This window comes from Dromiciops gliroides, chromosome 3, assembly GCF_019393635.1.
Source record: "Dromiciops gliroides isolate mDroGli1 chromosome 3, mDroGli1.pri, whole genome shotgun sequence".
In the NCBI taxonomy this organism is placed as follows: Eukaryota; Metazoa; Chordata; class Mammalia; order Microbiotheria; family Microbiotheriidae; genus Dromiciops; species Dromiciops gliroides.
The window spans coordinates 302,717,637-302,741,663 of NC_057863.1; the positions used below are offsets into that span (position 1 = coordinate 302,717,637).

General features: G+C 36.0%; 1 protein-coding gene across 3 annotated transcripts in view; it reads left to right on the top strand.

Annotated features, from left to right (window-relative positions):
* The window catches only part of BCLAF3 (BCLAF1 and THRAP3 family member 3), a 101,937-nt gene that overhangs the window by 71,342 nt on the left and 6,568 nt on the right, over positions 1–24,027 (top strand). For all 3 annotated transcript variants that reach the window (XM_043995480.1, XM_043995479.1, XM_043995478.1), the window contains exons 11-12: positions 2,825–2,926; positions 12,996–13,151. In XM_043995480.1, the coding sequence (XP_043851415.1) occupies positions 2,825–2,926; positions 12,996–13,151 (258 nt within the window). The remainder of the gene's footprint in view (positions 1–2,824; positions 2,927–12,995; positions 13,152–24,027) is intronic.

The window sequence follows — 24,027 nt, forward strand, 5'->3', positions numbered from 1 at the left end:
ATATAGATAATGTTAATTTGTGGTTTTCTAAGTCTATGCAGCAAAGTATCTGTTTTGTTTCTATTTGAGCTTGATAAAATTGTGTGATTTTTTTTCATACATCTATCTTAACCAGAACCCTCCCAACTTAATTTTTATGGTCATTGTTTTTAAATCATCTTAGCATAATTTTTTTTGTGTTCTGCAAAAAGACTAAATATTAGAAACTCTTCCAAACAATAAATTAAAGTATGCTATTTGTTATATTTATCTATATGCTATTTGTTTCCTATAGCTTTATGTAAATATGCATATTTGACCTTTCTTGCACTTGTTTTTTTTTTCTTTTAAAAAATATGAATATAACAAACACCAATAAACACAAGCATTCCCATGTACCAAGAATAGAAAAAGAAAACTGCATATGAAACTATGCCACACAGTGCCTTTATTTCTCTTATAATTATTTATAAATGAATTTTTCTTAGAACTTTAGAGCAATTCTTAGATAATTCTTTGGTCATTTATGAAAGGAAAAAAGGGTACAAGTATTTTTCTTTGAAAAGAAACAAGATATATCAGGTTATTTAGGTGCCACAAGATCATAAACTGATTTGCCCGTGTATTACATTAACAATATGAAAGGAGATAGCTCAGAAGGAAGATTGATACAGTTGGAATCAGAATTATGCTTCAGATTCCACCTCTGCTCTTTACTGCCTTTGTGATCTTGCACAAGCCTCTTAAATTTCCATCAGCCTAAACATTCTCCTCTTTAAAACAAGGGTCTTGAATTAGATGTTTCTTTGGTCCCTTTCCTTTTGTTATGGTCCAAGGAGATGGAGGTCCCAATGGCATTAAGAGCAATATGGAAAAAAGTTTCAGTGACATCTTTCCTATTTTCTTTTTTAATTTTGAAAAATTTTGCCTCATCTGTTTGCTTCTCATTCTCACTGCACAGAACTATTACTGTGGAGCATTATGGGCCAAAGAGGTGGTTAACTCCTCTTCCAGTCATTGAATCCACTTTGCTACTTTGTTGTTATAAAACCTGTCGATAGGTTGTCAAATCATCTTAATGATATTTCTGTTAGTAAACTAGCATTTATTGTAATTAAGCAATTTATTGTTGCTTTAGACTATTATCCTTTGTTTGCTGGAGTTAATTGAAACAGTCTAAGCTATTCTCCACCAGAGGAGAGAAGGGAAAATAAGCCTGAGAATAAGCAACATCTGGAGTGGTCCATATTAATATAATTGGAATAACTTGAATTGGAAAACTTAGTTTAGATTACCTGTTGGGTAGTATGTTTGGGAATTAAATAGTATATGAATTGCATAAATATAGTTGCTAATATTATTTGATTCTAAACAAGGTTGCCTCTATTTAGGGTTGTACTATTTTGCTTTTTGCAGCAGAAATGGTAAATTAATTGATATGTTATATAATAATACTCATTTCAAATAAAGAAAATATTTCTCCTTTTGTGAGTGAAGCAGTATTATATGTAGAAATAGCACTGGGCTTGAGTTAATTTTATAATTATATGTCTGAATAACTCACTTAACTTTCCTGAAACTTTCCTTACCCATAAATGGGTATAATATTTGTACTGCCTACTTTATTTTACCTTTTAGGAGTTTTTAAAAATATAGAACTTAATGGACACCAAATAAAATTAATATTTTCATATACATTGTGAAATTAAGAGATTATATATATATAGAGAGAGGATTATAATGCAACTGAAAATTTCTTTTTTTAGAATTTGCTGTTCTTTTAAAATATGCAAATTCAAAATATAACTTTCAAAGCGGTTTTACTTTTCTGCAATTTTCTTTTCTGAAGCTCTCTCCTATACCCTTCCTTGCCTACCCTCCAGATTCCTAAATGAAAAGAATTGCAAAACTCTTACAATAGTATTAATAAGAAAAACAGATTCCCACATTAGATGTGTCCAAAAACATGCCTTATTGTGCCTTTTAAGTTTGTTGGCTAATCTGTGAGGAGGTAGGTAATAATGTGCTTCACCATTGACACAATGGCAGTTGTGGAATCCAAGTTCTTAATTCTTTCAGAGTTGTTTTTCTTTATAGTGTTATTTTTTTTCCCTAGTTCTGTTCCCTTCCCTCTACATCAGTTCATATGTCTTTACAAGTTTCTCTGAAACATTTCATCATTTCTTGCTGTGTAACAATAATTACTTCTTTTCAGATGCCTTGGTTTGTTAGCCATTCCACAGTAGGTAGGCACTCTCTTAGTACATACTTTTATTGGGCTGCTTTGAGAACAATTTTTAATTTAAAAAAGTGTTAAAGACTTTAAAAAGTCACCATAAAATATGAGCTGCTATTTTGAGAATGGACTAAGTGGTCACAAAAGTCCCTTCTACCTCTCATATTCCAGGATTCTCTTCTTATTGTTGAAGTTGCAAGAGATTTGGAACAATCGACTGAGCTGTACTCTCCTTTATTAATGGTCTAGGGGGTTGGCTTCTAGAAATATGATAGCTAAATCAGGAGTTATTAGTCATAGGGATTTGTAACTGTTCTGAGTGTGTGATTTTACATTCAATTTGTATTCCATTTCTGAAATGCGCTCACTTTATTAGATGATATATTATCATTGGAAGGCAATGTAGCACATGACAGCCATGATGGGGAATGGTATGTGTGTCTGTGAGGATATGTGTGTGTGTGTATACATATACATATATAAATGGAGGCACACCCATTTTTCTTTTGTACCTAAGACCATAAATATGTGGTATTAGATAATTTGTGGTCAAAATGAAGTTTTTAAAAAAGCACAGAAAAGTAACTGCTTTTTTTTTTTTCTATTCAGAATGCATATCATACCTCAAAAACAAAAGACATCATTAATGACAGACCATTTGGAATTAGAGACAATCTTCACAACCCAGGAACGTTTAGAAGACCTTTTAAGGTATTGCTTTTGTGTTTATATTGAGTTTCAGTTTTGACTATAAAATGATTCTGTAGGTATTGTTTTCTGAATGGCTTTCATTTCCAATGTTAATGCTTGACAGATGGTTTGTATGCTATATGCCAATTGGAAATTTATCTTTCAGGATCTTTGAACATATATTATCTAGTAAGTTTTCTTAAGATGACGTTGAGGTACTGATAAAAAATTCCCAAATGCAACATAATTTTCTGTTCAATATATGTTAAAGATATTTTATTAGAATTATTTGAAAATTATAATTTTGCACTTGGTAGGAGCTTGCCTTTAACCAAATTATTTTGATAGCCATAAAAATTCTACTTACATGTCTGAGAGATTAATATGGGTTCTCATAGGCAAAATGTATAACTAGCACTAGATGTTTTTACCAATCTATTTATGTTCTAAGAATGAAACTGGCTGAGGATAGAGAAAGGTCATCACCTGAAGGTTGGGTACCAGGTAATGAATTTTTTCAGCTATAGGAATTTATGCACACCATCTCCAAATTATAGAGGATATTGTAATCTGCTTTTTTGGAAGGAGTATCTACTGTATACTGATTAATTCATGGTTCCTGATAATTTTATATTTTTAATTAACCAGAACATTCTATTCCCCTATTATTATGGTTTTTTTTAAATTTCCCTACTTTTATCATTTTTGGTATTGCCTGTATCTATCTCTTGTTTAAATTGCAATCCAGATTTTTTCATATTTTGAAATGTAAGGGTTGTTGGAATATTGGAAGGGGGCAGACAAGAATGGAAAGAAACATCTGAAAGTCTTATGTTAGGGCACATCTAGGTGATATGAGTGATCTTGCTCTCTTGCACAAGATGATATATACAGTGTCAATGAGGTTTGTAATCCACAGCGATTTTTGCCATTTATAGTTGTTCACAACTTTTATTTCTTAGTAATTTACTGGAATGGTTTTTTAGGCCTATCCAAGGATCTTAATTGTGGAAAGATTTTGAAAGCTTTTGAAAGCTTTTTTCCAAAATTAACAAACTATTTTCCTTACATGAACAACTTGCCTAAAATTTTTTAATGCCATATAATGCTTTAATATTATATGATTCTTCCATATAAAACAAAGGGGGAAATTACTAAAATAAGGGATCTCTCCCCATATGATTGTGTTCTGGCTACTTGGAATCAGATACTAGTTCATTCAGATTATCTGCAGAAACATATGCATAATTTTATTCTATCCGTGATACATTAAGTCTGGGGCATATTATAAATTAATTACAATAGAAACTTAAGCCTCATCTATAAAATGAAGAAGCTGGAGAGGCCCTCTTGTCCCTTTATTTCTAGATATGCAGTCCTATAAGTCACTGCCTATTGATTTACCTTTGAAAAATAGGCCCCCTTCTCTCCTCTGATATGTCCATGCTTCTGGTATAAGCCCATTACTTCACACCTGGACTATTGCAATAACCTGTTGGTTGGTCTGCCTGGTACAAGTTCCTCCTGGCTGCAATCTATCCTCTACTCAGCCATCAAAGTGATTTTGCTAAAACATGTCCAACCATGTGACATCTCTTCAGTAAACTCCAGTGGCTCCCTATTATCTCCGAAATTGGCATTCAAAACTCTTCATAACCAGCCACCAAAGACCTCAACCCCTAATCATTCTGGTTTTCTTATATCCTATCATATGCTGCTTTATGATCAAGTGGCATTGATCTCCTTGCTATTCCACAAAAAATATACTCTCCTTACTCTGGGCATTTTTGCTTGCAGAACCTCTTTTTCTACCTCCTGATCTCCATGTCCTGTCTTCCTTTAAATCTCAACTAAAATCCTACTTTCTTTAGGAGGCCTTTGCCAACCTCCCTCAATTCTGGTGTCTTCCCTCTGTATCTCGTTTGTAAATGTTTGCCTGCATAGTCTCTCTCCCATTAGACTGTGAGTTCCTTGAGTGTGGGGACTATCTTTTGCCTTTCTTTTTATCACTAGCACTGGCATATAGTAGGAGTTTAATAAATGATTATTGACTGACTTGAGTTTATAATGCTTCTAAACATCACTTTAGCTCTCATGAGATATTGAAAACTGAAGAATGAGGTTCAGATTCATTGGTCTTGACCTGCCAGCAAACTCAGTCATGGTGACTTGATATTTTTGTTACTGCTCTCTGATATTTTTCAGGCAGAGTACTCTTCTCCCTAGTTTAGATATAGAGTAGAAAAAGATTTCTTATCAGGGATCCCTGTTGGTAGTTTGGCACAGACATGCTGACTCTACTGCAATGTTTGCTTTTGCTGAACCTTTGGTTTTGTCCCAAGTTATTCAAAACTTTTCTCTTTCCCTCCTTCATGAGTGTGCTGTGATTAGCCATTGCCTCAACCTTTTTCCTGGCCAGCAGTCTGTTTGAGAGTTTGTCCCTATTGTTATACAATCTGATTTTATAATGGAAACCAATAAGAACAGTAAATTTACAAGAAATCAACTTTCAACCAACTTTAGAATTCAAGGATTCTATAAAATAAGCTATATATGTCTTTTTTTTTTCTTTTAAAGTTATCTGGGGGCAGCTAGATGATGCAGTGGATAGAGCACTGGCCCTGCATTCAGGAGGACCTGAGTTCAAATCTGGCCTCCGATGCTTAACACTTACTAGCTGTGTGACCCTGGGCAGGTCACTTAACCCCAGTTGCCTCACACCCCCCCCCCCCAAAATTATCTGATTGATGTTTTTAAAAATATACAAAAGAATACAGAAAGGTATTCTGTCCTTTTGTTTTATTTGTTTATTCCTTCATTCCTGTAGTCTGAAAGCAGTGCCAAACAGGTAATCCACATTATAAAAAGTAAGGTAGCATAAGTGGTAGGTGGCATTTGATAAGAAGTATTAGAACAAAAAAGAATAATACTACCTTTGTTGTACCTTTGGAAGTATACCTGGTGTTTAGATATTAAATATTTTTGGCAGGTATTAGAGAATTAAGTTCTAGTCCTGGTTGTTTTACATTTATTTTCTTTGTTACCCTGAACAAGTGTCAGTCTCAGTTCCTTTGTCTGAAAACTGGGAGTGGGACTTAGGGTGGGTTTACCTCATATGAATATTTTAAGGCAGAAATGACAAACTTATGGTCCACAATATTACCAAGTGTGGCCTGAACCAATTTGTAATATACTTCCTATCTGATTTTAATGTGTTGATGCATTAATAAAAAAAAGAAATGTGTGGACATGTGTGGTTTTCTAAGTCACTATGTGGTCTTCAGAGATCTTCATGTACTGTTTAGTGGCTCCCACTTCTGTTTGAGTTTGACACTGCTGTTGTAAGAATTATGTATAAAAATTTTTACCTTCATTTATCTGAGCATACAAATAACTTCTCCATTGCTTTTTCATTCTGTGGAATTCTTTTTCTTTTTCACTGAGTATAGATATCTTTTTATTTATTTTTCTTTTCTTTTTGGGGGGAGGGGGCAGGGCAATGAGGGTTAAGTGACTTGCCCAGGGTCACACAGCTAGTAAGTGTCAAGTGTCTGAGGTCAGATTTGAACTCAGGTCCTCCTGAATCCAGGGCCGGTGCTTTATCCACTGTGCTACCCAGCTGCCCCTATTTTAAAATTTTTTTTAAATGTATTTATTTATTTAGAATTTTCCCCATATTACATGTAAAAAGAATTCTTTTTCACATTGGTTTTTTAAAACTTTGTGTTCCAAATGTTCTTCCTCCCTCCTTACCCCTCCCTAAGAAATCAAGCAATTCAATATAAGTTATACATGTGCAGTCATGCAAAACATCTTCATGTTAGTCAAGTTGTGAAAGAAAACAGACAAAATAACTTTAGAAAGAGGAACTAAAAAAATTTATACTTCAGTCTGTATTCAGATACTATCAGTTCTTTCTCTATAGATGGATTGCAGTTTTCATAAGTCCTTCTGATAGCATCCTGCTCATCATTTCTTTCACAGTTACTATTTCTGACTGTATTACCCTCCATCCTATGTAAACAGTTTAACCTTTTAATAGCCCTCATTATTTCTTTTTCCTGTTTACCTTTTTATGCTTCTCTAGGGCCTTGTATTTGAAAGTCAGATTTTCTATTCAGTTCAGGTCTTTTCATCACAAATGCCTCAAAGTCCTCTCTTTCATTGAAGTCCCATTTTTCCCCCTGAAAGATTATACCCAGTTTTGCCCTCTGGAATATCATATTCCATGCCCTCTGATCCTTTAATGTAGAAGCTGTTAGATCTTGTGTTATTATGACTGTGGTTCCACAGTACTTGAATTCCTTTTTTCTAGCTGTTTGCAATATTTTCTCCTTTACCTGGGATCTCTGGAATTTGACTATAATATTCCTAGAAGTTTTCCTTTTGGGATCTCTTTCTGGAGGTGATTGGTGGATTCTTTCAATTTCTATTTAACTTTCTGCTTCTAGAATATCAGGGCAATTATCTCTGACATTTCTTGGAAGATGATGTCTTAAGCTTTTTTTTTTTTATCATGGCTTTCAGGTAGTCCAATGATTTTCAAATTATCTCTCCTAGATCTATTTTCCAGGTCAGCTGTTTTTCCAAGGAGACATTTCACATTGCCCTCTATGTTTTTATTCATTTGGATTTGCTTTATTGCCTCTTGATTTCTCATAAAGTCATTAACTTCTGTTTGCTCTATCCTAATTCTTAAGCAATGATTTTCTTTAGAGAGTTTATGTACCTCTTTCTCCATTTGGCCAATTTGGCTTTTCAAACTGTTGACTTTTTTTCATGACCTTCCTGCATCACTCTCATTTCTCTTTCCATTTTTTCCTCCATCTCTCTTACTTTTCCCTCTTATCTCTCTTACTTTATCTTCAAAGTCCTTTTTGAGCACTTCCATGGCCTGAGACCAATTCATATTTTTCTTGGAAGCTTTGGATGTAGGAGCTTTGACTTTGTTATCTTTTTCTGAGGATGTATTTTGATCTACTTTGTCACCAAAAAAACTTTCGATGGTCTACTGCTTTCTCTGCCTGCTCATCTTACCTGCTTATTTCTTGGCTTTTAACTCCTTAATGTGGAACACTGCTTCCAGGATGCACTGTCCCAAGCTACAGGGGGTCCCAGGTGGTATGATTTAACGATAGGCTCTTTCTCAGCCGCCTAGCCTATAAGTAACCATAGGCCTGCTTTCTCTTTAACCCGGAAGCAGAAATCTGATTGTAATCTGATTCTCTATGGTTGAAAGCTTGGTGTGCCTGAGCCTCTCCCCCACTGGGCCGCTGCCACTCAAGTTTGCTTCCTGAGTAACACAACAGTGCTCCTGCCTCTGCTCCAGCAGGGACCCCCTACTATTTCTCCCTGGGCAACCACTGGACTCCCTCACCAGTCAGTGAGCTGAGTTTCAGAAGAAGCTGCTGATGCTGAAGATTCCAAGGCTCTGGAGGCGCAGCCTGCCTGGGGCTGGATCTGTGTGTGCACTGCGCTCCTCTCTCACCCTGCTACAGCAGACCTTCCCTGCCACCTTTTAAGCTGTTTTTGGCTGGAAAATGGTCTCACTCTGTTCTTCTGTGTGTTCTGCTGCTCCAGGAGTTCTTATGGCACTTTTTAGAGGTATGTGGACGGATCTGTTGGGAGCTCCAAAAGTCACAGCCTTTCCTCTACCATCTTGGCTCTGCCCCCTGTGGAATTCTTCTTATTATTTTCTCATAAATGAAATTGAATAAGCATTTGTTAACTACCTTCTATGTGAAAGGCATTGTGTTAGGTGACAAGGATGTAAAAATGAAGCTCTCCCTGCCCTTGAAGGGAGTTTACATTCTATTAAATTCTTCATAGAAAAGCCATCCAATATGCTAGTGGTTTTCCTCTTGTCTTTTCAGTATCTTCGGGATACTTCTTTGACTGTCCATCTCATGTTGAACCTTGTGTCAAGAGGAGAAGGGGGGCTTTTTGTGTGTAGTACTTTTCATTTTTCAGAATTAAACTCTGCTTTGAGAGATAAATACTTGAAAGGTATATTTTTTCGATCATATTTTATAAATTCAAATTGAGAAAACATGCCAGAATTATATTTTAAGCTCTTATGTCACTGCTTGAAGATCAATGAACAATCCTTTAATAAGAAAAGAAGGGAGGAAGGTATTAAGCACCTACTATGTAACCAGGCACTGGTAATACAATAAAGCCCAATAGTGAATATATCTGCTCTATAAGGAGCATACATTCTATTAGGAAAGAGCATATGCATGTAGAGAATAAAAATAAATACAGAATAGTTAAATGAAGGCTAATTGGGGTGGAGAGAGCACCTAGCATTGGGGAGAATCATGAAGGGTTTGGTGCAGAAGATAGTGTTTTAGATGTATCTTGAAATAATGAATTAAAAAGCATTCATTTCTTGTTATGAGCCAGACATTGTACTAAGTGCAATCCCACTGTGTGTGATAGAAAAAGAAAGCAAGACAGACAGTTTCTGTCTTCAAGTGACTCATGTTCTAACAAGGGAAGAAGACCACACATAGGATTGCCTGGGAATTTTGCTTCAGAGAGAGAAGTCATCGAGAATGGGGCATTTTACAGTGATATCCTTTCCTGGAAAAGCAGGAAAAGGTATATGTGGGGTATTGGTTATGTACATCAAGGCATGGCCTGGAGATGGCTGGGGAGTAGAATAATGGACATGAGTCTGGGCAAGATTAGAGTATAAAAAGCTAAGAGATTTTTAAAGAAAAGATGACATTCAAAGCAGAGGGAATGGCCAGTGTGAAGGCTTGGAAATGGGGTATGGAAATTTCCTGGGTGAGAAATAGATCAGTCTGGCTGCTCCTGTACTGGAAGCAAAATAAAGATGAGGTTGGAAAGACAAGTTAGAGCCAAATTGTGAAGTACTTTAAAAACCAAACAGAGGAAATCCAGTTGTATTACCTTGATCATTACTGGGCAGCCCTTTAGGGGGTTGTGGATATCGGGAGGATTTTGGTTATGAGTGAATAAATTGACTAGGATTTATTAAGCCCTTGCTCCATACAAAAAGCAAAGACTATTCCTGGGTTCAAGAATCTTACATTCTAATGGAGAATGCATTGCCTATGAGGGAGTAGTGACTATGGAGGGAGTATTTTGAAATACTGGTTTTGGAGAGGCAGGCTTTAATCAGAAACTGCCAAGCCTCTGGATGTAAATTGCCTCCTGGGCCCATGGTCTTTGGTGAGGGCCAGAGAAAATTAAGTGAGGGGTTATAAAAAATTATACTCACAGTCTGTAAGGAACTTACTGTAGTCTCAGTAAGTGAATTAACCAAATAAACCAAATAAAATGTTGTAGGTCTACTGCAGTAGAGAAGACTATATCATGTCTTCTGAACACCCTTTCCTGTAAACTTTTTAGGTTTTATGTTGCTTTGTTTTATGTTGTTTGCTTTGGAAATGTAACAATTGGAATGACGCCACGTGCTGGAGACTTACTGTAGAAAAGCTCCCCATGAAGTAAAGGTCTTTGAGGGCAAGACCAGGAGTCTTTTCTTTGGCATCAGGAAGTGATGTCTGCTTATGGGAGGAAGAAGGGAGGAGCCTGGCGCTCTGGCGGGGCTTTTTTCCTAGGGACTCTGGCAGAGAGCGGAGCTAGAAATGCACTCTCCCTTGGATAGATAGATGAATGTAGGCCTTTCTCTCTTTACCAAATTCTTATTCTCCTTAATAAATGCTTAAAAGTCTAACTCTTGCTAAAGCTTATAATTTATTGGCGACCACTCATTAGATATTTTAGACAGACTAGCTAGAATTTTAGCCTTTATCAGAAATATGGTTGAGTGTTTGGTATATCTGAGGTGAGCGCAAGTAAGGAGACCTGGAGAATGATAAGAAAAGATAAATTTGTAGTTTAAATACTAATGGTTGGGGGGTTTTTTTTCCCCCAAGAAACTGGAAAAAATAGTTAAAAGACAGTTGGTAGGGAGGACACAAGTGGTTTGGGGAAACCATAGTCAATAGGATTTATAATAAAGCAGACCGGGGCAGCTAGGTGGCGCAGTGGATAGAGCACCGGCCCTGGATTCGGGAGGACCTGAGTTCAAATCTGGCCTCAGACACTTAACACTTACTAGCTGTTTGACCCTGGGCAAGTCACTTAACCCCAATTGCCTCACTAAAAAAAAAAAGAAAGAAAGAAAGAAATATAATAAAGCAGACCACCAACCTCCTGACAGAGAAGTGAATGGGCTCAGAGTGCAGATTGAGGCATGCTTTTTGAACATGGAGAATGTGGGGATTTGTTTTGTTTGAATATATATATATATTTTTTTAATAAAGGTCTTTATTTTGTTTACAATAGATTGGAAGGTAGCAGGAAGAAAAAAAATACATTTGTATTCATTGAAAAAATTTACAAAACAAAAATAGTTGGGGTATATCAAGGTAGTGCTTGAGTTACATCTTGAAGGAAAAGGAGGGTTATTCTATGAGATGGACATGAGGAGGAAATTCATTCCATGAAATACATTGGATTGGCAGTATGATCATAGCGTGTGAGATGGCGTGAATATGCTGTTTTTCCACAAGATACATTTTTTTTTAAATCTAAGCAGTATTTTTTTCCAGTTACATATAAAGACTCATTTTATAAGATTTTCAGTTCCAAATTTTCTTCCCTCCCTTCCCCCTCAGTTCCTCAAGATGACAAGCAATCTGATATGGGTTATATATGTATAATCACATTAAACATATTTCCACATTAGTCATGTTGTGAAAGAAGAATCAGAACAAAAGGGAAAAAACCTTGAGAAAGGGGGGGGGGAGTAAAAATAGTATGGTTCAATCTACATTCAGATTTCACAGTTCTTTTTTCTGGATGTGGAGAGCAGTTTCCATTATGAGTCCTTTGGAATTGTCTTGAATCATTGTATTGCTGAGAAGAGCCAAGTCTATCACATCTGTATCACATGATGTTGCTATTACTTTGTACAGTGTTCTCCTGTTCTGCTCACTTCACTCAGCATCAGTCCACTTAAGTCTTTCTAGGCTTTTCTGAAATCTGCCTGCTCATCATTTCTTACAACACAGTAGTATTCCATTACATTCAAATACCTCAACTTGTGCAGCCATTCCCCAATTGATGGGCATCCCCTCAATTTCCATTTCTTAGCCACCACAAAGAGAGCTGCTATAAATATTTTTGCACATGTGGATCCTTTTCCCTTTTTTATGGTCTCTTTGGGAAAAAGACCTAGTAGTGGTATTGCTGGGTCAAAAGGTATACATAGGCCCCATAGCCCTTTGAGCATAGTTCCAAATTGTTCTCCAGAATGGTTGAATCAGTTCACAACTCCACCAGCAATGCATTTGTGTAACTATATTCTTTTTAATTAATTAATTAATTAATTTGTTTGTTTTGTGGGGCAATGAGGGTTAAGTGACTCGCCATGGGTTACAAAGCTAGTAAGTGTCAAGTGTCTGAGGTCAGATTTGAACTCAGGTCTTCCTGAATCCAGGGCTGGCGCTTTATCCCCTGTGCCATCTAACTGCCCCCCAACTATATATTCTTAAACATTAATATAGAAAAGTCTGTTGTGTTTTTAAACACAAAAGCTAAATATTTTTTGTTTTTTGCTTAAATAGACATAATAATAGGGATATAAAATTACTGCTTTTAAGATAACAAGGCATGTAATCCAGCAAGCTAATTCTTTTTTTTTAATTCATAGTTGAAATTTAGACAGTTTTTCCACTGAAGTAGTAGCTTATTTGCCCAGAACTAGGAAAGTTGTTTTTAATCAACTTTAATGAACTCAGCATCACTTCATTACATCATTACGTCATTACATTATTACATCATTCTTTGAATATCTGAAGTACCTAACATTCGGAATTATTTTATAATGGATTTCTCTGTGATCACCACTGTTAGCTGTAACAATATGATTGTCAAGAGAATATTGAAGATGAAATGGAGGTATTATTGAACAAGATAAAATTGATGTGTTATATGTTTTCAAATATTGCATACTTCACATTTGAAAATGGCTTTTCCATCATTGTATCAATAAAGTATGATTATGGATCTAATAGTTTAAAGCTGATTTTTGTCTTTTTTTTCTTTACAGAACAATTTGATAGATGGCAGATTCCAGCCCCATTATAAATCAGGGCTAGTACTGAAGGGTTTGTATGTTCAAGCTAAGTACCAGCGCTTACGTTTTACTGGTTCAAGGGGATTTACCACTAATAAATTCAGAGAAGAATTTCTAAAGAAAGAAAAGGTTAGTTTAATTAAAGTCATATTCGAAAAATTTTAAGTGATTCTAAAATTTCAATTAGATTTATCTTGGAGATTTTATTTGATTTTAATTAAAACATACATATAGCAACTTTTCTCACTGCTGTGTGTAAATGTGAAAGGCAATTAGAATAATAATATTTAAGCAATAAAATATTTTTAGTGCCAATTCATGTTACAAAAATACAGAATAATCTACTTTAGATCTTCTGGTATCTACTGTTATGATTGCAAATTAAAATGTACAAAATGTGGATAAACAGTAAAATGTAGTTTTGGTTAATTATAATCATAACATCAGACTGAAGGTATTATTAGGTCTTTGTGAGTTTTCAGCATGTGTTATATGTTAGCTTAGCTTCTTGTATTTTCCTATAGAAAAGCAATACACAAAATGAGTTGTATATATTAAATATCACTGTAAGGTTATTCAGATGATACAATTAATTAATAGGATCATAGAATTTAGAGCTAGAAGAAAACTTAGACACCATTGAATCCAGCATCCTTATTTTATAGATGAGAAATCTTAGGCCTAAAAGAGGTGATGAGATTTGCAGAAAGTCATAGATAGTAAAGGATTTGGGATTTGAACCCATCTTCTGACTCCACATCCATTGTTCTTATCGTTATATCTTACTACCTTGTAATGGTGACTTTATTGTGCTGGGCTTATTTGCAAATTTTAATAAAACTTTTTTCATCACCTAGAAATTACTCCTAAATACACATAAAATGAGAAGTAGTTCAGAGCTGCCTTTTAATTGGCACATTTTTTAATTTTACAGTTAAAGTAATACAAGTTACCTGTTTATAAAAAATACCTGCATAAATAAAGGAAGTAGTCCATGATTCCAGTGTATTCACAAAACATTAAGAATTCTTGGAAACCGAATCAGTTGCCCTTTTCCCCACCCAGTTTCTTTTTTCTCTGTTGTCTTACTCCCAGTAGAATGTGAGCTTCTTGAGATCAGGGTCTGTCTTTTACCTTTCTTTGAATCTCCTGTGCTTAGTGCAGTGTCTGGCACATAGCAAGGGCTTAAGAATTTAATTTTTTGTTTCTGTTTTACCCTGTTACTGCCATGATCGGCCAGAGCTTAGAGAAAGATGCTCCTCATCCTTACCTACTTGAGGTCATTTGCACTGCAACAGCCTTTAGCCTACAGGCCCTGTGCTTTGGGATAATTGTGAGGAATTTTTCAAGCCACAGTCAGGATGGCCATGCCAAAGAAAGCTAGTTAAGAGTCCTGACTACTGCTGGATCAGTACTAGAGGTTTATTATCTGAAGCAGGCTTTATTGCAGCTTCAAGTTCCTCAAGTTTTTTGCCAGGTCTGTGAGCTTTTGCTTTCCTCACTGTCTTCCTGGGTTTGACTAACTGGTTGCTTTTGATTTAAGATTGCTGTTGAACCCCCTACTTCCCCTTGCTATTATTTTCTCGTACCCATACCTGTCTTGGAATCATTCTCTTTTGATTTGGTTTCTACCTAACTGGCTGCTCCCTTTACAGGTTACTACAACTACCTTGTATTCTTTTGGGTCTGTTTTGCTCCTACTACTTGGTTCTGAGATGTTTCTTTAGGCCTTTGCTTTGGCTCTCCCACCTCTGGGTGGGATGGGTCCTAAATCTTTGTTCTACCTGTGGTCCAGCTTCACAATAAACTAACATCATGCTTCAAGTGTTTATCAGAAAACAACATGAACTCTAGGTTATCAGATACCTAATGAAGTCCTATCTCTTAGTGCATCAGAAACTCTTAGGGCACTGTAGGGATAGGTCATTTTTTGGATAGATTAAGGTACAAACCTTTTCATAAGAGGCCCAGCACAGGCCTCCATTTTCCCCACTGATTGCCTGGCTTTTTTTTTTTTTTTTTTTTTTTTTTTTTTTTTTGGTGAGGCAGTTGGGGTTAAGTGACTTGCCTAGGGTCACACAGCTAGTAATTGTTAAGTGTCTGAGGCCGAATTTGAACTCAGGTCCTCCTGAATCCAGGGCTGGTGCTCTATCTACTGCGCCACCTAGCTGCCCTGCCTGCCGTTTTTTTCTGGAGGTTCGTTTAGTTTAATGCTCTGTTCATCTTTTTTAAAAAAAAATGCAGATTTTGAATCAACATCCATTTCAGAGTCTTTCCAAGTTTGTCCTTCAGATTATAGCCATATTTGCCTGATGGTTGAACTTTACCATCACTCATGGAGGGTAATTCCTATATAATGGGTAATATTTTTTCCATTATATGATCCATCCTTTTAGGGGAACTGAGTCACCTATGTAGCTTAGGACACTTAAGGAGTTACTGCATCAACTTAGATGAATTCCGTCCCAGAGCTAAATTCTGCTGTCTGCTAGTCAGTGGGGCCTGCAATGAAACAATATAGTGTGCTCACTTTTGCTCCAAGTCCTGTGTGGTTCTTTGTTTAGAGCTTTCCATTTTTGGGTAGACAGTGGGTCCACCCAATTTGTTGTAGGCTTTCACTGCTTTTTTCCCTTATAATCATGAGGACAACAGTGGATTACTCTGGCTGTTTCACATCCTTCGCCACATGAGCAGCCCATCTTCTCTTTCTGTAATATTTTTCGTTGGTAATAACATTTACTCCTCTTCACTGTTTATATGTTTTATCACCTTCTGCAAATTAATTTTTGGTCCTTCACAGACTGTTGATACAATACAGTAGAATGTTGCTTTGTTAAAAGTTGGCATTTGCTTCCATGGAAAGCTTGGAAATCATTAAAAGAGCATTGAAATTTCCCCAAGACATTCCAACCTGCTCTTCTCTTCCTATTCATTTCCTACCAACTGTTCTGCTTGATTTCTCCGACTCCACGAACATCAGAATAAGGTCATCCTCAGAAAGGTCATCATCATGAAGATTGCTTCAACATTACCTCAGTTGCCTCTCCTCTGATTTGGGTAGGGGGGGAGCAGAAACTTCCTCCAAAAGCCTTCCCTTTTTATAGAGTTCAAATTTCCCAGTTCTTTATTTCCCACCAGCTGCTCTACTTGGTTTTGACTACACAAATACCCTCCCCACCCCCAAGTACCCTATATAGGTGCCTGTATATTTTCAGCTTCTTTCCCCATTAGACTGTAAGCCCCATGAGGGCAGGAACTCTTTTTCTTATTTGTATTACTAGCCCTTAGCACAGCGCTTCCCACTTACAGGACTGTTAATTATTGTTTATTGACTATTGACTCTTCAAATCTAAGTCCAGTTAATTCTCCATCTTTACTGACTGTCCCAGGTATAAATACTGGCTGTTCATGCAGATGCATGTTGTGATAAGGTCCATAGCATAGACATTCTTCATCTATTTACTTGGTCTTTTCTCTGTGAATGGTTAAATCAAATTCTTTTGAATGATTACAGATCTTTTCTAGGATACTATACTGTTCTGAATCTTGATGCAATTTTGCAGTGTCATTTTCAAACAAGTATCTGGAATACCTCACCATCCATAGAGAATACTTCTTCAACTTGGACCTTCTCTGACTTTTCTCCATTACAGTGAATAATGCATTTAGCAATATTTCACCTAAATTTATGATGAGAGTTATTGAATGTGGTTATTTCTGTTATATCTTTCAAAGAAACAAATTATTTTGATGGGTGAATGGTAAACAACTTGTTGCAAAAGAGTCTTTAAGGCGGCATTTTACTCTATAATTCTAAACACGGTGGATCATAGACTGTTTACCACATCTTTCACTCAGTTGCAATATGCTAAAGATGTCATCCACTTTTTAATATTGTATGTGAAAATCTACTTACCTGGTCACTAGCAATGTCAGTGAGAAGGTACCTTCAATTTGTGTATAGGCAATTCAAATAAAGATATTGTATAAGTAAATAGGCAAGATGTTGTTGATGTTTTCTCCGTCACCTTTTTTTGTTGTCAAGATTACTTATATTTCTTTAGTATCTTCCTGTCTTTGAGATACCCTACATATTGGGTTCTTAATGCTCTCACAGTTATGTCTCCTCCCTCATAAGGTAACTTCTTTACAAATATTTGAGGCAATTCAGCTGCTTTTCTTGTCTCGGATGCCATTTTTAACCTCTTAGAAGCATATACAGAACTGATAAAAGGGTTCACTGTTCTCAAGGGGGAGAGCAGTTTTAATAGTAATCTTCACAAATCTTTTCAATTTTCCCCTTAATTTGTTCTATTTTTATCCTTAAATGCCTTTAGGATGATTGAACTTGGTTGGATCCTTTGCTTGTCTTTTTATAAAGGAGAGTTTTACTTTCCACTCCTTTCTGTTTGGTGAAGTAATACTGTTCATAGTCATCACCCTAAAGATTTTACAAATTAATTTATATTATAGATAGGTCTTAACTGTGGTTTCCATCTGTCTCTGCTTCTCCACAAGTCAAATGTTTTCTGACTAATTCTGACAAATGTTTTATATATACTTTCTGTACTCTTTAATTCTTCTGTAGTGGCAATAGATTTGTAGCAGTCAAATTTCTGTACAAGTTTATTATAATTTGTGTCAGTGTTATATCTATTGTCCATTTACCATTTTTATTGCTAATTATAAGTTTAAATAGTTCAGGATTGAGTTGGTTCAGTTCTCAACATCTTTTCCTCATTTTTTCCACTTAATAATTCTCATCTTTTTAATAACAATTGCACCAACTGTATATAGCTGATTTAGTCACATTCTTGTCCATTAAAATGTAATCTAATTAATTTGATACATGGAACATTTGGCACCTGGAAGAAATTGTCTTTGATATAAAGGTGGAGAGTTAGTCTCTTGGCTTCTATCATTTTCCTTTCCTAAACAATGTGTCCTCATATATTTTTGCAATCTTCACCTATTCACACCTTTGCATTGAGGTCATTGTGTATTAAAATGTATGTGGCTTTAACTTGGAGAGTTGATTATCAAGTTCTTGCTATAATTTCTCTACCTCTTCATCCTTAGCAACCAGTGTTGGTACATAAGATGCTTTTTTTTTTTATAGTGGTCTTTTTGCAAATCTTTATCAGTACTATACTACATTAGCTGTGTGACCCTGGGCAAGTCACTTAACCCCAATTGCATCACCAAAAAAAAAAAGTACTATAACACATGATGAACAAATATCCCATGAAAATATTTTCTTGCAGTGGAGTCAAGATAAGTAACCGTTTCTGTTCCCTTAAAACCTCTTCCACAACATTGCAAGAAATTCTTAGAAAACATAAAACCAAATTCTGAGCAGAATAGTTAAGAAACAAAATCACAGTAATTTTTCCAGCCTACAACACCATAGGAAGATACTGAGGGGTCTACAGGCTCAGTTCTAAGTCACAGTTCCATGGCAGAGAAGAGTGACTGTGGCCATGAGGGAGCAGGGACCCTGTCTGAATAAGGAGGGGAGCACAGACCAGGGGCAGTGAAGAGACCTCTTCCCAGATCACACCACTTTGGAAGCACTGAAAACGTACAAGCCCCCATTGATCTATGAAAGCAACAAAAATACAAAATACAGAAGCTCAGGCCAGACACACATACCCTTCCCTGCCCTGAATTGAGCAGAACCCAAACTAACTCTACTATAGTAAAGTACAAAGTAAAAAAGTAGGTTGGTTAAATGAGCAAACAACAACAAAAAAGAATCTGATTATAAAAAGCTGCTGTGGAGACAGGAATACACAAACTCAGAAGACAATGACTTGAAAACATTTACAAGGAAGGCCTTAAAGAAAAATGCAATTTGGACACAAGCTCAGTCACAATTCCTTAAAGAGCTAAAGAAAGATTTTTAAAAGAGGGGGGGGGGAAAGAATAATTGGGAAAAGAAATTGCTACAGTGCAAGAAAATTAAAGAAAGAATGCACAGCTTGCTAAAAGACATACAAACTGAAGAAATAACTCCTTAAAAATTAGAATTGGTCAAGCTAATGAGACATCAAGAAACAATAAAACAGATAAAAGAATGAAAAAAACCGAAACCTCTCAGGAAAATACACCAAGGAGAGATAATTTAAGAATTATTAAACTACCTGAAAACCATGAACCAAAAAAAGAGTCTAGACATTAAATTTCAAGAAGTCATAAAGGAAAACTGCCCTGCCATCTTAGAACAAGAGGGCGAAGTAGAAATTGGAAGAATCCATTAGTCACAATCCCCAAATGAAAGTCCCCCAGAATATTATAGCCAAAATTCATTGCAAGCAGAAAATATTGCAAGTTGGGAGAAAGGAAGAAAGAATTCAGATACCATGGAACCACAGTAAGGCTCACACAAGATATAGCAGCTTCTATGTTAAAGGAGCGGAGGACTTGGAATATGATACCCAGAAATGCAGCAGAGCTAGGATTACAACCAAAAATTACCTGCCCAGCAAAATTTGAGTGTAATCTTACAGGAGAAAAAAAGGATGTTTTCACGAAATGGAGGATTTTGAAGCACTCCTAATTGAAATACAAGAGCTGAATAGAAAGTTTTGCTTTTCAAGCACAGCACTTGAGAAGCATAAAGGTAAAGTCGAGTGAAAAAATCATAAGGAAATAAAGTTAAACTGTTTACATTCCGGTATGGGAAGATGATATATGTAACCCCCCTAAGAACTTTGTATCACTGGGGTAGTTAAAGGGCGTCTACTTAGAGGGACAGGTAGGTGGCACAGTGGGTAGAGCACCAGACTTACAACCAGGAAGACTGTTCTTCCTGAGTTCAGATCTGGCCTCAGACATGTAACAGCTGTGATTCTGGGCAAGTCACTTAAACCTGTTTTCCTCAATGTTTTTATCTGTAAAATAAGCTGGAGAAAGAAATGGTAAACCACTCCAGTAGTTTTGTCAAGAAAACTTCTCAGAGTGGGGGTCACAAAAAGTCAGACATAACTGGAATGATTGAACAATACATAGAGGGAATGGTTTTTGAGTCTCGTGTTGGGATCTCAAAATAAGACTGAAAGGATGCACTAGGAGAAGGAAGAGGAAGAAGGGGGGAATTATCTTGTAAATGAGGCATTCAAGGAAGAAGTTATACAATGGAGAGAAGTATGAGGGTGGGAAGTGGGCAACTTTTGAACTTCTCATCTGAACTGGTTTAAGTAGGGAAGAATTTATATACACAATTGGGTATAGAAAGGATCTAAGAGAAAGGGAAAAAGGATAAGAGAAGAGGCTAGATTAAGGGAGAGATTGTTTAGAATCAAAACAGAATGTTGAGGAGGGGACAGGGTTTAAAAGAGAAGGGTGGAGAATTAGATGAGGAAAAATACACAGCAATCATAATTGTGGATGTTAATTGGGATGAACTCACCCATAAAACAAAAGCACAGAGCAGAGTGGATTAAAAACCAGAATCCAGGGGACAGCTGGGCAGCACAGTAGATAAAGCACTGGCCCTGGATTTAGGACAACCTGAGTTCAAATCTAGCTTCAGATACTTGATACTTACTTGCTTTGTGACCTTGGGCAAGTCACTTAATCATCATTGCCCCGCAAAAATCCCAGAATCCAACAATATGTTCTTTATAAGAGAGACACTTGAAACAGAAAGATACCCACAGGGTTAAAATAAGGGACTGAAGTAGAACCTATTCTGCTTTAGCTAAAGTGAAAAGGGCCAGGGGTAGCAATTATGATCTCTTGTAAAACAAAAGCAAAAACATACCTAATTAAATAAAATAATCAGGAAAACCTGCATTGTGCTATACCATAAATATTAATATTAATTGATGATTATGATTAATATCAATATGTATATGAAATAGCAGAGCTTCCAAATTCTTAAAGCAAAAGTTAAATGAGTTACCAGAAGAAATAGTAAAACTTTTATAGCTTTATAGTCTTTACCCCTCTCAGACCTAGATAAATCTAACTATAAAATAAACAAAGAAGTTAAGGAGATAAATAGAAAAATTAGATATGATAGACTTCTGTAATGTATTTAATGGGAGTAGAAAGGAGTATAACTATTTTTCAGCTGTGCATGGCATCTTCACAAAAATTGAGTATAAAGGCACGAAAACGTTACAAACATGCAAAAAAGTAGAAATATTAAATGCATCTTCTTCTGACCTAAATGTAATTGGAAGTTAGATTCGATAAAGAGTCTTTGAAGCTTAGATTAAAAATGAGAAACAAAACAATCTCATCTTAACAAATGAGCAGGTAAAAAAACAATTCATGGAAACAATCGATTTTATTAAAGCTAAAGACAACAATTAGATAGTATGTGGGGTGTAGCCAAAGTAACATTTAGATAGTGTAATGATTGGAATGACGCCACCTGCTGGAGAATTACTATAGGAAAGTTCCAACATGAGGGGAGGGCCTCTGAGGGCAGGACCATGCGGCTTTCTTTGGCGTCAAGAAGTGACGTTAGCTTGTGGGAGGAGGAAGGGGGAGGCTGGTGGGCTGGCTCTCTCTCTTTCCTGAGGACTCTGGTGGAGAAGGCAGCTAGAAATGCTCTCTCCCTTTAATAGATAGATGAATCTAGGCCTTTCTCTTTCTCTTTACAAAATTCTTATTATCCTTAATAAATGCTTAAGTCTAACTCTTGCTAAAGCTTATAATTTATTGGCAACCACTCATTAGATATTTTAGACAGCGTAGCTAGAATTTTAGCCCTTACAATAGGAATTTATATCTCTAAATGCTTTCATCAGTAAAGAAGAAAAAGAGCAGATCACTGAATCGGGCAGACAACTAAAAAAACTAGGAAAACAAATAAGTATTCCCAATTAAACATCAAAGTAGAAAATCAAAGGAGAGACTAGTAAATAGAAAGCAAAAAATAAACTATTAACTAACACTGAAACCTGGTTTTATTTTAAAAATCAATAAAATAGATAAATCATTGGATAATTTCACTTATTTAAAAGGAAAAAAAAATTACCAGCATCAAAAAAAGCAATCATTAGCTATTTTGCCCAGATATGTGCCTATAAAACTGACACCCTAAATGAAATGGATAATTACAAAAATATAAGTTGCCCAAATTAACAGAAGAAGAAATGGAATACTTGACCTTTTAAAAGAAACAAATGGGCTCCCTAACTGGGGGAACAAAAAAACCCAGGAATAGATGAGTTTATAAACCAATTCTACCAAACGTTAACAACTAGTTCCAGTGCTATATGAAGTATTTCAAAAAATGGGTGAAGTCTAAACCTAACCATCTACCAAGAGCAAAAACAGAAACAATAGGCCAATTTCTCTAATGAATATTGATGTAAAAAATTTAAATAAATACTAGCAGAAAGATTACAGAAACATATCACAAAGAGCATACACTGTGACCAGGTGGGATTTATAACAGAGCTGATTCAGTATTATGAAAACCTTAAGCATAATTGACTATCAGTAACATAAACAATGAAAAATCATATAATTATCCTAATAAATACAGAACAGGTTTTTGACAAAATGTAATACCCATTCCTACCATGATAAAGAAGCAGAGGATGTGGAATCTGTTATTCTTGAAAGCAAAAGAGCTAGAATTATAACCAAGAATAACCTACCGAGCAAAAATAAGTGCAATCCACCTGGGTTTGGGGGGAAATCTCTAATGAAATGGAGGATTTTGAAGCATTCCCAATGGAAAAAAAAATCAGCTAAGTAGGAAACTTGACATTTGAGCACAACACTAAATAGACAAAGGTAAACCTGAGTAAAATACTATTGTACTATAAGAAATGATGAGGGGAGATGGTTCAGAAAAACTTGAGATTTAATTTTTCAGATGCAGGGGCAACTAGGTGGTGCAGTGGATAGAGCACTGGCCCTGGAGTCAGGAGGACCTGAGTTCAAATCCAGCCTCAGATACTTCACACTTACTAGCTGTGTGACCCTGGGCAAGTCACTTAACCCCAATTGCCTCACCAAAAAACAAACAAACAAAAGCATTCAGGAATCAAATACCTCAGGGCAGTCAAAGTAAGAGCAAGTCTAATAAGTTCTGTCTAAAACTTACCCAGTAAGTGATTTTTCATCATTTCTGCTTGAGGACTTCCAGTAAGGAGGACACTACTTCCCAATAGGAAGTAGGCAGTGGTTCATGCATGGGGAAGAACAGTGGACTTGGAGTCAGGAAGACCTGAATTCAAATCCTGAACTAGGTAATTATTAATTAGTTTTGTGATCCTAGGCAAGTCACTCAACTTGTTTCTGCCTCAGTTTTCTCATCTGTAAAGTGTAGTTAATTCTTAACATCTGCTTCCCAGGGTTGTGGTGAGGATTAAATGAGGTAACATTTAAAGCTCTTTGCAAACCTTACAGCTATAGAAATGTTAGTTTTTACCATTATTCCCAAGACAGCCCATTTGACAGTTATGATTATTCAGAAGTTTTCCCTATATTGAGCTTCAACCTTTCTCCTAGTAACTCTTACCCATTAGTCTTAGTGCTGGGTTTCTTGACTGGGCTGGATAAGTCCAATTGCTCTTGTCTATAACAGCCTGACATGAGAACTACAAATCAGTCAAGGTATAGCAGAGGCTTAAACACAAGCAAAGCATTTAGGATGGTCTATGAGAGTACCTCAGCAACATGGAGATTGCTACTCTTTCTCATAAGGTAGCAACCATCTGAGGCAACTAAAGGCATTTGTTTTAAGTGAGGAAAAGTCTTAAGTTTCCTATCTAAGGCAGGTTTTCATTTAGTATCAAAATGTTTCTTCTCTCTCTTGTCTTGTCTACTTTTTCCCCTCCTAATTTTCAGAGAATCCTCTCTTGGTAACATTTTCTGCCTTCTGTTCTAAATTCTTCATTCTCCTTCCATTGTACTTTTCCCTCCAGAGGCCTTATTTCAATTTTTACCTCTTGCTTTATTCTTCAAGTAGTCTTATAGTGTTTATGGCTAAAAGCTTTTTGATTTTTTCCCCCTCAGGTGCTGATTCTACTTATTG